At 40.9% G+C, this 16,056-nt stretch overlaps 1 protein-coding gene across 1 annotated transcript in view; it reads left to right on the plus strand.

Moving 5' to 3' along the window:
- Positions 1-16,056, plus strand: part of LOC126412037 (leucine--tRNA ligase, cytoplasmic) — a 169,650-nt gene that overhangs the window by 55,890 nt on the left and 97,704 nt on the right. Inside the window, exons 3-4 of the mRNA XM_050081412.1 lie at positions 10,686-10,904; positions 12,095-12,256. Coding sequence (XP_049937369.1) covers positions 10,686-10,904; positions 12,095-12,256 — 381 coding nt within the window. The remainder of the gene's footprint in view (positions 1-10,685; positions 10,905-12,094; positions 12,257-16,056) is intronic.

The following is a 16,056-nucleotide window of genomic DNA, read 5'->3' on the forward strand; positions in this document are numbered from 1 at the left end:
TGCTTGCAAGTTATCTCTGAGTGCTAGAACAATCACCTGAATCCATCTGCCAACATTTTGCTTGTGAAATTTGGTGGTTGCTGTCACAGGATGTTCAACTCTTTGTTTGTCATGCAGGTCAGATGTTCCTTCATAAACATCTTTAAACTTACTCGATCGACGGCGCACAGTACTCACATCAACACAATCACCATAAACTGCTTTCATTCTCTGATGAATCTCCTTTGGGGTGACACCTTCTGCTGTCAAGAATTCAGTGACTACACGTTGCTTAAATTGCATTGACGGACCATCTGCTCAGGGTTCCATACTTTACAATGTAACAACACAACTGTTCAATGCTAAGGCTTCCTGCCAACTAGTGCTGTAGAGAAGAGGCTCCAGAACAAGCCAATATCTGCCACATACCAATGCTGACAACTGTTGAAGAGTTATGAAGGTGTAGGCATTACTTTTCAGTCAACCCTCATATGAGACTGAAATTCTGGCCAGAACTTTCCTTCAGAAGGTGAAATTTTATTGCTCTAGATTTGACACATGTAAAAATATATACACTATCCTAGCTTTCTGAACTAATCGTTCCTTCCTCAAGGAAAAGAGAGGGATAGGTTGGAGAAGGTTAAAAAGGAAGAGCAGGTCACTCAGACTCCAGGTTGAGAGAGCCCACCTATTGAAGGCAGGTGCTGCATCCCTGTTGTCAAAGATGACATGCACAGATGAGACAGACAGATTATAACAATGCTGCGTGTGGTGCTTTTACAAAGCACATGCAGTTAAAAAAATACTCCTTCGCTATATGAAGGAATGGAAACTCCAGGTTCGAATATCAACAATATAGGAAAACATAGATTGCTACTTACCATAAAGATGACATGTTAAGTTGCAGACTGACACAATCAAGACACTTGAACATTAGTTTTGCCCACAGCCTTCGTCAGAACAAGGAAGAGAAATGCACACCATTCATTCACACAAGCAAGCACACCTCATGCACATCTGACCTCCAACTCAGGCAGCTCAGACCAGAATGTAACCTTCACTTTTAATGGAAGGAGCAGTCTGGGGGGGGGGGGGGGGGGGGCAGGGAAGAGGAAGGGTTAGCAGTGTGTGGGTAGATGGGGAGAGGAGTGCTGTCTGGCAGAGTGTTTGGGGCTAGACTGCCAACAGGCACAGTGTCAGTTTGGGCAAGGAGGTGGGAAAAACGGAGTGGGAAGGAGAGGAGTGGGGAGGGAAGAATGTGTTGTAAGGATAACTCCCATCTGTGTAGTTCAGAAAGATTTGTGGTGAAGGGGTGGATCCAGATGGCCTGAGTAGTGAAGCAGCCATTGGAATCAACTGTGTAGTGTTCAGCTGCAAGTTGTGCCAGAGGGATGGTCTACTTTGCTCTTGGCCACAGTTTGGCAGTGGCCATTCGTTGTAGTGGACAGCTGGTCGGTAGTCAGGCCAATATAAAAAGTTACGTAATAATGGCAGCAGAGCTGCTTTCACAGGTGGCCTGGTCCCTGATGGAGTAGCTTAAATCTGTGACGGGAGTGGAGTAGGATGTTCTGGGTGGATAGGTTGGGCAGGTGTTGCACCTGGATCTTCCATGGGGATATGATCCTTGTGGCAAGGGGTTGGGATTGGGAGTGGCACAGGAATGGGCTAAGATGTCATGGAGGTTGTGTGGGTGACGGAATACCACATTAGGAGGGATGGGAAGGATCTAGGGTAGGACATCCCTCATTTCAGGGCATGATGATGATTGGTAACCAAAGCCCTGGTGGCGGACGTGGTTTAGTTGTTCCAGTTTGGGGTGGTACTGGGTGACAAAGGGGGCACTCTTTTGTGGCTGGTTCTTGGGGGTGGTGGAGCACTGAGGGTGTGAGGGGGAAATGGCATGGTAGATCTGCGTGTGGGCTAGATCTGTGCGAAACTGTCTTGTCTGTGAAGGCCCTGGTGAGACCCTTTTAATTGTGTCTATCTGCAACTTAACATATCATCTTTATTGTATGTGACAGTCTGTCTCTTCTACTGTTTTATGCTTTTGTGATTTTTATCTTAATTTAAGGAAACTAATGTTGTTCAAATGCAGTACTTACATTTCATTAAACATTAGATAACTACATTCTCAATGTTGCTTTGGTATTTCCAGCATGTTAGTCAATGTCTGAATGCAAGACATTAGGATTCACTTAATAATATTAACACCACTTAACAATAGTTTGTGGCTCATTAGTAAATTGCCAGACTTTGAATGCAAAGGTCTTGAGTTTGATTTCCAGTCAGTCCTAGGATTTTTTATGTCACTTTTCATTTATTTCATCTCTATATACGCTAATGTGAAAACTGCTAAGATGCAATGTGGTGTGGAATTTAAGTTTAACTGCAGGTGCCCCTATAAGTGGTTGGGTAATTCAGGTTCATTTTCATGACACCTTTACCTTTTTACCAATACTTCATCAATCCTGTCACTGTCAATGCAATTACTGTAAGAGTACTTTCATCAGAATAAGTATTTATCATTCTTCAATTGAAACTTCATCAATGGTCTAAAAATTACTGTCTTTTACACTCTGGTTCTGTTTGAGAAACAGAAATACATCATTATCACAATTTAGGAGCAAGGTTAATTTGCTTGGTGTTTCCCCATTTGTTTCTCACTGGAGATGTGTTGCCAGTATGCAAATTTCAGAAAAATTATCACCTTTTGTATTTGTTTTCTTGCTCATTTTGTAATTACAGAATTGCATCTCTCTTATATTTTTCTTTAATTCTGCCAGTAGATGAAGGCAACCATAAGCTTCGCCGTGAACCCCTGACTGTCATCAGCATTGCAAAACATTGGTGAAGAGCCCAGCATCCAAGTAGCAGAAAGATTTTACTGTGTGTGGCTTAGAAAGACATTGCCTCACTAGAATTTGCTATAAGGAAGGAAATATACCTGCAACCTTTAATGACAATGTAGTTCATGAAGAGAGCTGATGACCAATGTTTCTACCGCTTGTGGGACCACTGATGGTAAAATTCACAAGAATTCAGAAGAAATGTATCCACAGAACCATCTTTCACACCAAAATTTACCTGATCATCTCACATAAGACCCTGTGTCGATCTGAACACACTTTGTACCTATAACAGATAGACTGCATTACACCGGCAGTGACATTACAGCCATATACATTGTATGAGATGTCATGTGCTTATGTTTTGGGCACAATAGAAAGTCGCACAACTTAGACCACTTGCCAAAGCCACTTGTTTGAAGAGAGATCTGTGTGCTGTGAAGGGCAAATTACTTCTGGAACAATAAACTTGGGCTGGCATGGAAATTATGATATTGTCGCGGAGAAGCTGAGTAGAACCGTAGTGTAGTGGTTATGATACTAAACTGTTGCATGGAGGGTCGTGACTTCAAAACTCAACCGGACTGTACAATTTTAATTTCTGTATTCGGTTCGAGTACATTCTAGAAGTATCCACAAATGTCAAGAACCATTGTGGAATGTTTTGTAACTGTATATATATATATTGTATGTGTTCTGGCCGGAGGCAGTTTGCTCTGTGCTCTTGTATGTGCAAAGTGCTGAATAAACATTCATTAAGCGAAGTTAGTGTTCGTCATTTCGCTAATTACACCTTCATCTGCGTGAGTAGGCCTGATTAATAGATGTAGTAGTTACCAGCAAAGTGCTGTGCGGGATCTCGTATTCACACAATTGAATTGTATGTTCCCTACCAAGAGGTATTCAGAGAGCATAAAAATTGGAGCTTGACTGATCATTCTGCCCTAGAGTGTGGCCTTTATGCTATCTACAAGTAGCGTATGTAGTGGGATGGGGTACTCCCAAACAAAGGTTGCCACAATTCTCTTTCAAAAGATTGTTAATGAGTCTTATTGAAACATTTTATTTTTTTAATGCACATACCTGAAACTTGAGACAAGGTTCTGAAAGGTAATACGATTCAGTACACCTCCAGGCCATTTCACCTTTACCATACGCAATGCAGTCCATATCTTTCACTAAGTTACTCATGACTATAGTTATTTGAAGACAAGATTTCTGCTGAGCGCTTTGCAACAGTTGAGAGTATATTTGTGACTGGGTATTATTGTAATTCCATCTGTGGAATAAGGATTTTTGCCAGTAGTTTTATCTTACTCCTAAATGAATCCATATCTTGCACACTGTAGTGAAAAGGTCCAAACATTTCCATATTGAACACTGTCAGGAGAATGATGCAAGCAGCTTAACTTGTAATTTTACGAAGGCTCATATCGTACAGTTCTAAACAAATAAAAATGGCATGCTAGTAGCCGAAACAGAGATAGATGGAGACACATTAGATAAAGCTCACTGTGTGAAGTTGTGAGACATCCAAATGGGTAATATACTGAGGTGACATCAGCATGAATTAACCAAAAAGCTCAGTTCTGCCTACTGTGCACCAAGAAATTGTGTTGACTTGCAGAGGGTTCCAGAAGCATACTTTGCATACTATCATTCTGTATTATCATGTGGCATAATCTTCTCTGGCAAAGCAGTTAAAATCAAGAAAATATTTATTTTATAGAGATGAGCAGTAATACATTCATACTCATAAATTAAGGATAATTACAGAATGTGGTGCCACACGATGTGGCACTACACAAAACTGGCGCTAATATCATAGGCACATAGGGAACACATACGACACAGATCAGTAAGCCCATGGTGTTGGTGATAAGTTGAGAAAACTGTCCCGAAACACGTGCTACAAAACGCTACTGTTTCCCGCGCATGTACCCTGACATCAATATGGGATATGATCACCATGCACACGTACACAGTTCGCACAATGGGTTGGCATACTCTGGAACAGGTGGTCGAGCAGCTGCTGGGGTATAGCCTTCCATTCTTGCACCAGTGCCTGTTGGAGCTCCTGAACTGTCGTAGGGGTTTGAAGACGTGCTGCGATATGTCGACTGAGAGCATCCCAAACATGCTTAATGGGGTTTAAGTCTGGAGAACAGGCAGGCCACTCCATTCATCTGATATCTTCTGTTTTAAGGTACTCCTCCATGATGGCTGCTCGGTTTCAAGGTCCTCCTCCATGATGGCTGCTCGGTGGGGCCGTGCGTTATCATTCATCAGGAGGAAGATGAGACCCACTTCACCCCTGAAAAGGTGGACGTACTGGTGCAAAATGACGTCCCGATACACCTGACCTGTTACAGTTCCTCTGTCAGAGACATGGAGGGGTGTACATACACTAAACATAATCACACCCCACACCAACTGTCTGGAGACAAGTGTTCCAATGGCTATGGTAAGGTCCCAAGCAAGGCTACCTGCAGTACTCCGTGGCCGTCTGCGGGCACTGATGGTGAGGTATCTGTCTTCTTGTGGTGTTGTACACTGTGGACGTCCCATACTGTAGTGCCTGGATACGTTTCCTCTCTGCTGGAATCGTTGCCATAATCTTGAGATCACACTTTGTGGCACATGGTGGGCCCATGCTATGACCTGCTGTGTTTGACCAGCCTCCAGTCGCCCTATTATTCTACCCCTCATAACGTCATCAATATGTGTTATTTGAGCCATTTTCAACACACAGTCACCATTAGCACATCTGAAAATGTCTGCACCTTACTCTGACATGCACCAACACACCTTTGCGTATGTGGACTGCTGCCAGCACCACTGTGCGATGACCGCAGGTCAAATGCACCACATGGTCATACCCCGAGGTGATTTAAACCCACAAACTGCCCACCAGAGCATTGTTTCACCATGTATCAACATTATCCTTAATTTATGAGCATGAGTGTAATGTAATGTATTACAAAGAATATAGCAAAATATTGAAGCAAGTAATCCAGAAATCAAAGTAGCTTTGTTATGAGAAAAAGATAAGTACATCAGGCAACAAAATAAAAACTGTGTGGGATTTAGTGAAGACAGAGACAGGTGGGGCCAAAAAGGAAGAGGAACAGATAGCTCTAAAAATAAAGGAGACTTTGGTAATAAGTACATGTAGTGTTGCAAACCTCTTAAACAAGTAATTCATTTCTGTTACAGACAGTTTGGGGTTATCAGGTTCAGCGAACAGTGCAATGGAGTATCTGAGACCAGTCTTTAAAAATAACTTCAGTAAAATGGAAATGACCCTCATGTCTCCCAAAGAAGTAGTATCTGTCATAAAATCCTTAAAATCTAAGTATCCCAGTGGATATGATAACATATCAACGAAGTTAACCAAAGAGTGCTTATGTAAGTTGAGTTCTATCTTAAGTTATTTGTGTAATCAATCTCTTATTAGTGGAACATTTCCAGACTGGCTAAAATATGCTGAAGTTAAGCATTTTTTTTTCAAGAAGGGGGATAAAGAGATACCATGAAACTATCAACCAATTTCACTTTTGCTGGCTTTCTCAAAAATATTTCAAAAGATTGTGTTCAAGCGTCTTCTTAAGCATGTGACTGCAAATAATATATTGTCCAAGTCACAGTTTGGATTTCTTAAAGGTTCTGATGTAGAGGAAGCTATTTACACTTACAGTGAGAATGTACTTAATTCATTAGATAATAAATTAGAGGCTACTGGCATTTTCTGTGACCTGTCAAAAGCCTTTGACTGTGTGAACCACAGCATTCTCTTAAGTAAATTAGAATATTATGGTGTCATCGACAATGCTGCGAAATAGTTCAAGTCTTATCCATCCAATAGGAAACTAAGAGTGTCATTGCGAAATACCTGTGCAGTAAGCAGTCAGTCTTCATCTGACTGGGTTTTAATTGTGTGTGGTGTTCCTCAAGGTTCTATCTTGGGACCATTGCTTTTTCTTGTGTACATTAATGACCTCTCATCTATTACATTGCCAGATGCTAAGTTTGTTTTGTTTTCAGATGAAACAAACATTGTAATAAGTAACAGGTCAACATTAAAACATTGTCCAGTTCATACAAATGAACTTCAAACTCTGTTGCCTTTTGCTGCTAGCAAATGTTAATTTTTTTATTTCTCCTCCATGAACTTTTAATTCTGTTTCCAAATTTATCCTTTTGTTACATTTGCTGCTTGCTCAGTGTACATATGGAACAACTTGGGGAATAGGCTACAAGCTTGTCTTGCTCCCTTCTCTGTTACCACCTCCCTTTTATGTCCATGGACTTTTTACAACTGCAGTTTTGCTTCTATACAAATTGTTGATACCTTAATGCTCTAGGAATTTGATCCCTGATAACTGTAAAACACCAAACAGTGAATTTCAGTCAACATTGTCAAAAATATTTTTTAAATCTAAAGTTTCTGTTATACATACAGGTTTACCTCCATGCACTTTATCTACTACAGTAAGTCATAGGGCCAGTATTTCCTTGCATGTTACTATATCTCTCACAAACAAATTGATCCTCTTGTCATTCCATTTTTAGTTAATTCTTGTTAGTATTTTGCGGCCATAATATTATTAAAAGGATAGATTGCTACTCACAATATAGAGGAGACTTTGAGTCACAGACAAGCACAAGGAAAAGTCTGCTGTGCATTTATGCTTTTAGCAAAAAGTCCTTCTTCTGAAGCAAAAAACACACATTCGCATAAGTGCATGCCCCCCCCCCCCCCCCCCCCCCCCTCCACACACACACCTGCTAGCGCACGGCCACTGTCTCTGGCCAGTGTGGCCGGACTGCAGACAACAGCTGCACCCGATTGGAGAAGCGATCTGTTGGGGGTGGCTAATGAAGATGTTGGGGTGAGGAGCCGAGGGATAGACAGTTAGGGGTAGGGGGAGGTGTGCTGTAGCTTATGGGAGCGTGCAAGGATGTGATGGGTATTGGGTAGGGTTGCTGCGTGCAGTCAGAACCTTTGGGGGGGGGGGGAGGGGAGTGGAAAAGTAGAAAAGGGGGAAAAGACCAGTGGATGCATTGGTGGAATACAGGGCTGTGTAGTGCTGGAGTGGCAGCATGGAAAAGGATAGGTAGGTGACTAGCAAAAATTGAGGCCTGGCGGTTTTTGGGGAAGAAAGCTGTATTGCAGGGAGACTTCCCACCTTGGTAATTCAGAAAAGTTAGTGGTAGGTAGGATCCAGATGTCAAGCAGTCATTGACGTGAAGCACATTGTGTTGGGGAGCAAGTTCACCAACTAGGTGGTCCAGCTGTCTCATGGCCATTTTTTGTCGGCAGCCATTTGTGGGGCAGAAAGCTTGTTAGTTGTCATACCCTCATAGAAAGAGCACAGCACAGTGGTTGCAGCTTACTTTGTATATCACGAGTACTGTCACAGGTAGCCGGTCTTTGATGGGATAGGACTGGAGTAGATAGTGGTGGGAGGAAGTATTGTACAGGTCTTGCATCTAGGTCTATTGCAGGGACATGCGTTACGAGACAAGGGGTTGAGAGCAGAGATGGAGTGTGGTTGGAAAAGGATATTGCATTGGTTCAGTGGGTGACTGAATACCATTGTGGGAGGGGTGGGAAGGATAGTGGATAGAATATTCCTCATTTCAGGGCACAACAAGAGGTAGTTGGAAACCTTGCGAAGAATGTGATGCAGCTGCTCTAGTCTTGGGTGGTACTGAGTCATGAAAGAAGTGCTTTGTGGCCAGGAGCATGGATGGTATGTTGGAAGTGGTAGGTGACTGGAGAGAACTCGCAGGAGGTCTGTTTCTATACAAGGAGGATAATTTCAGTCTGTGATGGCCTCAGTGAGACCCTTGGTATATTTGGAGAGGGATTGCTCACCACTACAGGTTTTACAACTGTAAGGGGCTAGGTGGTACAGAAGGAACTTCTTGGTATGGAGTGTGTGGGAGCTGTCGTAGTGGATGTGGTATTGGTGGGTAGGCTTGATATGGATGGAGGTAGTAATGTAACCACCCTTGAAGTGAAAATCAACATCAAAGAATGTGGCATGTTGGGATGAGGACAACCAGGTGAAGTGAGTGGGGGAAAAGGTGTCGAGGTTCTGGAGGAACATGGATAAGGTGTCCTCACCCTCACTCCAGATCATGAAGATTCTCGGTGGTTAGAAAGGATTGCTGTTGATGGCACACGAGCAGAATGGCATAGCATGGTGCCATGCTGATGTGCATTGGTGTACCACATATTTGTTTGTAGGTGATGTATTCAAAGGAGAAGTAATTGTGGATAAGTATATAGTTGCCACAGTGGGTTTGGAGTCAGTTGGGCATTGGGAAAAGTAGTCTTCAATACTGGCAATTCAGGGTGTTAGTGTAGATGGAAGTGGCATTAATAATGATGAGCAGGGTGCTGTGTGGTAAAGAAACGGGATCAGTTAAGAGTTGGTGGAGGAAATAGTTGGTATCTTTTATATTTTTCTACCTGTACCCAACCAGACTTTGCTGTGGCTCTGTCTACTTAGATGGAAAAGGAAGAAAAGATAAAGCACACATTTCTAATATGTATGGGAATTGGATTTATGTTCTAACCTCCTTATCTACCCTGTTTCTGTTCATCTCCCCCTACCCCACTCTTTGTCCATCTCCTCCTTCTTCCAAATTGTCCATTATCTCTTCCACCTTTGTTTGTCCATCTCCACCTCCTCCCCCCCCCCCTCTCTCTTCTGTATCTCCTCCTGCTCCCTCCCTTTCCCTTCTCTCTGTCAGTCACTTCCTCCACCTCTTTCTGTCCACCACCTCCTTCCCAATTTCTATGTCGTGTTTTGAGTGGCAGATATTTAATTTTTAGTAGGAAGTCATCTGCTGATTTTAGTGACCTAATAAAGCAGTGATATAGAACATGTTCAGAATGTACATTAGAGTCAAGGACATTCTGCATGACTTTATGTAGCAACTTAATTTAATTATTCTGTGGTCTTCTATGTAGGCATCACAATCAGCCAGCTTCCTACACAAATAAACACCTGCCCCATAGCGACTGGCAAATGACATGACAGATGGCACATTGGTAGTAAATGCTGGTGATTACTAATTACAACATGGTCAGTTTAAAATGTGTGCCCTGCAATCCATACCATCTGGACCCCCCTCCATAACACCAGTTTCTCTGGCTTACTTAAGTGGGAACTATATCCCTCCATCACATTCTCCATTCCCTTGAACTGGTTCACTCTTTGCTAGTCCCTGTCCAACACCTATCATCTCCCCTGTTCCCACATGTGTTCAATTCCGCACTCCTCAAAACAGCCTGCTTCTCTCACTTTAGTTCAATTCATGGATTTACAAGTCTATAAATGTTCATTTGTGTGGTTCTTTTCGGGTTCTTCCATTACACTGTTTTATACTAGGCTGAATTCTCTGGTGCCTTATTCTTATTTCATTTCCTTGCTGCCCTTCTGTGTCCTAGCCCCATCTTATCTTCACCGCTCCAGTTCTCCTACCTCTTCCTTGTCTATCTCAATCACTCCAAGACTAATTATGACCCAAGGTGCAGAACATGGTCAGTGTAACTGTATGTATCTGTGGACTCAGAAGAACACCCTTTCATAAAGTTGACTACTGTGTCAATCCTCGTTGATAAACTATCTACTGCTCAGTACGTCTACAACTTACTGTGAGGATTATTTTTACTCATTCTGTTGTCTGGATTTTGGTCTGTTAGCCAGTTCCCAGTGACAGTTGTTCAACAAGTGCAAATAATTTGTATTTCCATTATATTGACAGCATTTTTTATATTGAAAACATTTATTCCTAGCTTTTCTATGTTTTTAATTCATATTTGTTTTGTTGCTTGCTTGACAGTTTGCGGTTCGCTATCAGAGAATGAGAGGCAAACATGTACTCTTCCCATTTGGCTTTCATTGCACTGGCATGCCCATCAAGGCATGTGCAGATAAACTGAAAAGAGAGATGGAGGAATTTGGCTATCCTCCAAATTTCCCCTCTGATGATATATCTCCGATGGTCAAAGCAGCTGATCTTGAAGATAATGTTCTGAAGGATAAAAGCAAAGGCAAAAAGGTAAAATTTATTTGAGTTTTTTTATATCTGCTAAATATTGCCTCCATAGCAGAATGGAGTTTCAGGTAATATTCTGTCTGATTAATGTAAAATGTGTAGAGCATAAACCCACTTCAAATATATTACAAAATTAATCAAATTAGAAAGAATGTTTGCTGATGACTTCTTTTTCATTTGTACATAAATTAGAAAAGCACAGTATCTGATTCTGTTAACAAAATGTTGTTCACCAAACTGATCGTAATACCGTAAGAGCTTCAGAAACACCAAAAATAAAATGGTTTCTCCTAAACCACCGAAAGGATTTTTTTGCCAGTTCTCTCTCTCTCTCTCTCTCTCTCTCTCTCTCTCTCTCTCTCTCTATCATAAATCCCATTTTTTTGGAGTTTCCATATTAGATGGCTCTCACTCAAAATTGGACAATACATTTTTTCTATTATAGGGTACCACCCGTGTCACGTGGTAACTTACCCTAAGATGCTAGGGAAAATCATGTACAGCATCTGTCTGTGATTCATGTAAACTTTGTCCTTTTTGTTTTTTTCTATTTCAACTGTATTTCAACTGTTGGTGTGTTGCTTTTATAAAGCGAGTTTCTCTGTAAAAGTGAATAGAATGAGGAAGAAATAATATTTCATCCCGCATTTTTATACTGGGTGAGCACTACTTGAAAATACTCATGTCTTTCTAAATGCATAGAGACAAAAGAAGAAAATAAATTTCCTGTACCTTCTCTCTTCATTTCTTTCTTCATTTAATACACTTATTTGTGTATATTAAATTTCTTACTGTAATTATATGTTCAAGTTTTTTATGTATTTATTACTTATAAGTTTTTATATTATTTATTTTCTCTTTCATCTCATTTTTTTCTTCCTAACCCTTCTTCTTTGTTCACCTCCTCCACCCATCCTTGTTTTAATTGTATCTGTAGTGCTAGCCACATCCCCTCAAATAAGTGGTCATCCTTCCAAGGCCACCAATTGTCCATCCTAACTGCTCTTCATCCTCCTCCTTATCTTGCCTGATCCTCTGCATATCATCATCTGTTCAGATATTACTACTGCCACAGTGTGTGTGTGTGTGTGTGTGTGTGTGTGTGTGTGTGTGTGTGTGAGAGAGAGAGAGAGAGAGAGAAGGAAACCCATACCTTCAAATAAGTAATTTGTTACACTGTCTGCCTATTTCAGAGCAAAGCCACTGCAAAAGCAGGTGCTGCAAAGTATCAGTGGCAAATTATGCAGAGTCTGGGACTTGATGATGAGGAAATTAAGAAATTTGCTGATCCGCTATACTGGCTTGATTACTTTCCACCACTAGCTGTTGTTGACTTGAAAACTATTGGCCTCCATGTAAGTGCTTTTTATGATTTCTTAATTAAATGATTGTAATCTTCAATCACATATAATTTAAATATAATTACATCACACACAGTTTATGCTCTGGGTAATTTTTGCATTCCTGTTAGTGGCTGCTATTATTGTCTTTCAGTTAATTTTATTTATACATGTCCATAGTTACCATTATAACTTTGAAACAGTAAAAACAAAATTGAAAAGTGGCTTACTTTGTATGCTGAAAAAAAGGGATTCTTCTTCTTGTTGTAGTACTGACCTGTGCTTGTATCCAATAATTATTTAATTATTTCACTGCAAAAGTAACTAAAAAGTAAAAAGTGTATCTTGAGTGAATTCAAGCGATGTTGAGAGAGAGAGAGAGAGAGAGAGATTGTGTGTGTGACCAATCACTGCTATAAACTGATAGATAAGAAATCTGTCTTCTTTATTCTCAGTTATAAATGAGATAGGAGAAACCTGAGGCAATTGTTGTACATGAGGAGCACATGATTATTAAATAAATGCTCAGATCATCTAAATTGAAAGTGGAGATACTGCTGTTTACAGTTTCAAAGACATTTAATTTAAGTGCATTTATAACTGTACCAATATTAACATATCTGTACTTAATAGTCCGCAGCACATGGTCCAGTGATCAGCATTGTTGCCTCTAGATCGCAGGATCGTGGATTAGATTCTTGGCTGGGTCTGAGACTTTCTTTGCTCCATGAGTGGGTGTTTGTATTATCCTAATCATTTTATCTCACCTTCACCGGCATGTAAGTTGCCAAAGTGGCGTCAGACTTCCACCAGGCAGCCAAAGTACCCCAGATGGGGTCTCCCAGCCACTGATGCCATGTAATCATTTCATGTACCCAATAGATAACACATGTTAGTGGGGAAATAAAATTCAATAATCTACTGTAGCAATGCTAAATTTTAGGTCTTGCAAAATTATCAGTACATTATTGAAAGTACTAATTTTATATAGCTAAAGTGTTTACTAAAGCATTAGTTGAATATAATCTAACTGATATGTTATTAATATATCTAAAAACAAAGATGATGTGACTTACCAAATAAAGTGCTGGCAGGTCGACAGACACACAAACAAACACAAACATACACACAAAATTCAAGCTTTCGCAACAAACTGTTGCCTCATCAGGAAAGAGGGAAGGAGAGGGAAAGACGAAAGGATGTGGGTTTTAAGGGAGAGGGTAAGGAGTCATTCCAATCCCGGGAGCGGAAAGGCTTACCTTAGGGGGGGAAAAAAGGACGGGTATACACTCGCACACACACACATATCCATCCACACATATATGTTTTTAAGATTTATCTCAATTGTGTAATGACTGTGAACTAAAGCAGCATCTATTTGCGAGATAGTCATTTGTGTCTATCGTACAATCTCCATTAATTGGCACTTAATAACAAATACTACTATAACAAATCACATAAACATGATCTCTAGTAAATAATTTTCATTTTCTGTTGTAAGAAAATTTCATTGCACAAAATATTTACTTTTAATGGTCGCATCAATAGGTGGAGTGGTTATCACTCCTGCTACACAATATGTGTGCCAACTTTTACCTTAAAAGTATCATGTGATCTCCATTCTTGAAGTTATATGCTGTAGTGGACCTGCTATGCAGTGCCACTAGACTGTGACGTGTGATTTTTGTGGTGTGTGGATGCTAAAAGAGCCCCCCAATCTATTCAAACTACTAAAATGACTTAATCAGTTTTTTAATAACACTTCTGTATCATGAGTTGTGATTGGATAGTTTTAAGAATGGATCCGCTACTGCTTACCGGTTTGACAGGCAGGTACACGGAGGGTGGAGAGTGAGTCATTGCCGTGTCCTTGAACGCCCTCTGACAGGAAACTGTGTTTCCTTTATTCAGTTCATTGTGGCAGCTGGTTGAGTGGGGGTCTGTTAGGCTTGTTGCTGAATTTTGTCTGCGTGAAAATGGACGTAAAATGTAGCAACGAGTTTGTGTGAAATGTTCTTTTAAAACCAGGAAATCAACTTCTGAGACTTGCAAACTATTAAAAACAGCTTTTGGAGATAATTGTATGAGCCAGTCACATGTTCTTGTTTGGTTCAACAGATTTAAAAATGGCCATGAATCATTTGAAACCGAGTGAGGTGGCGCAGTGCTTAGCACACCGGAGTCTCATTCAGAAGGATGACTGTTCAATCCCGCGTCCGGCCATCTTGATTTAGGTTTTCCGTGATTTCCCTAAATCACTCCAGGCAAATACCAGGATGGTTCCTTCGAAGGCTGACTTCCTTCCCCATCCTTCCCTAATCCTATGAGACCGATAATGTAGCTGTTTGGTCTCTTCCCCCAAACAACCGACCAACCAATCATTTGAAGATGAACCATGGTCCAGCCATCCTTCCACTTCAAAAACAAGTGAAAATGTTGTGAAAGTTCATGACTTAGTGCGCTCTGATCGTAGACTTAAAATCAAGCAGATTACTGATGAGCTTAATTTAAGTTTCTTTGCAGTTCAGTCAATTTCAACTGAAGATCTAACATCCATCGAGTGTCCGCAAAATTCATTCCAAAAGTGTTGTCAAGTGAACAGAGACAATACCAACTTGAAGTGTGCCAGGAACTGATTAATAGGACTAAAAATGAGCCTTATTTGTTGAATAGGGTAATTACAGGTGACGAATCATGGGTATATGGATATGATCCTGAAAGCAGTGGAAGACTCCAGGATCACCACTACCGGAAAGAAGGACAGCAAAGTCGGCCGAAGGTGAAGACAATGTTGGTGATTTTTTTCCGTTCTACCTGTATTGTGCATCATGAATTTATCCCTGGAGATCAGACAATTAGCCAGGAATACTACAATGTGTCCTTGAGCGTTTGCGCGAAAAGATGCGGAAGAAAAGGCCTGCATTATGGAAAGACAGGAGTTGGGTGCTACACCATGACAATGCTCCGGCTCATTGTGCCTTCTCCATCATTGAATTTTTGACCAAATTCAAAATTCCTGTGCTTCCACAACCACCACATTCCCCTGATTTGGCCCCTGTGGACTTGTAAATGTTTCTTAAACTGAAATTTTCACTAAAAGGGAAGCGATTTGACTCGATTGAAGTCATCCAGGTAAATACAGAGAGGGTCCTTAACACACTTCAGGAAAAAATTTCCAGGAATGTTCCCAAAAGTGGAAACATCGTTGGAGTTGATGTGTTCAGTCAGAAGGGGACTATTTTGAAGGAGATGCATCACAGTAGCATGTAAGTACCACCATTGTACAATTTACAAGCCCATTCTTAAAACTTTCCAATCACACCTCGTATAATCACAATGTTTCCACTGTACAATTTCACTTATAATTGCAGGTGATACAGATGCTATTAACTTGCAGTACTGCTGTACTCATTTGACATTAGAGAGTAACCACTCCTACCTATAATCTTGAACTGGTCTAGTATTGACATTATCACATGCACCTTTTGCTTCGTGGCTTCTGAGGCACTGCCAAGCAGTGACAGCAAAGCATAAGCGGGCCTCCGTAGCAAGTGGAGATGGTCACTGTCACGCCTTGTCAATGTTCTGAACTGATGCCTTTTGCACCAAATCTTGCACATACGGCAAACCAGAGCGACCACAGTGAGATGTTCCACACTTAATGATTTCTACCCATTTCCAGGTTTACGAACATCTTTCGTTACCCTAAGTGATTAGAAGTGAAACATGTTACTCCACAGAATTGACATGTTACATCATAGAGTTAGTACTTTTACAAGCATCATTTAAGGTTAGACCAGAAAATTTGATTACAA

The sequence above is a fragment of the Schistocerca serialis genome, chromosome 7, assembly GCF_023864345.2.
Source record: "Schistocerca serialis cubense isolate TAMUIC-IGC-003099 chromosome 7, iqSchSeri2.2, whole genome shotgun sequence".
NCBI lineage: Eukaryota > Metazoa > Arthropoda > Insecta > Orthoptera > Acrididae > Schistocerca > Schistocerca serialis.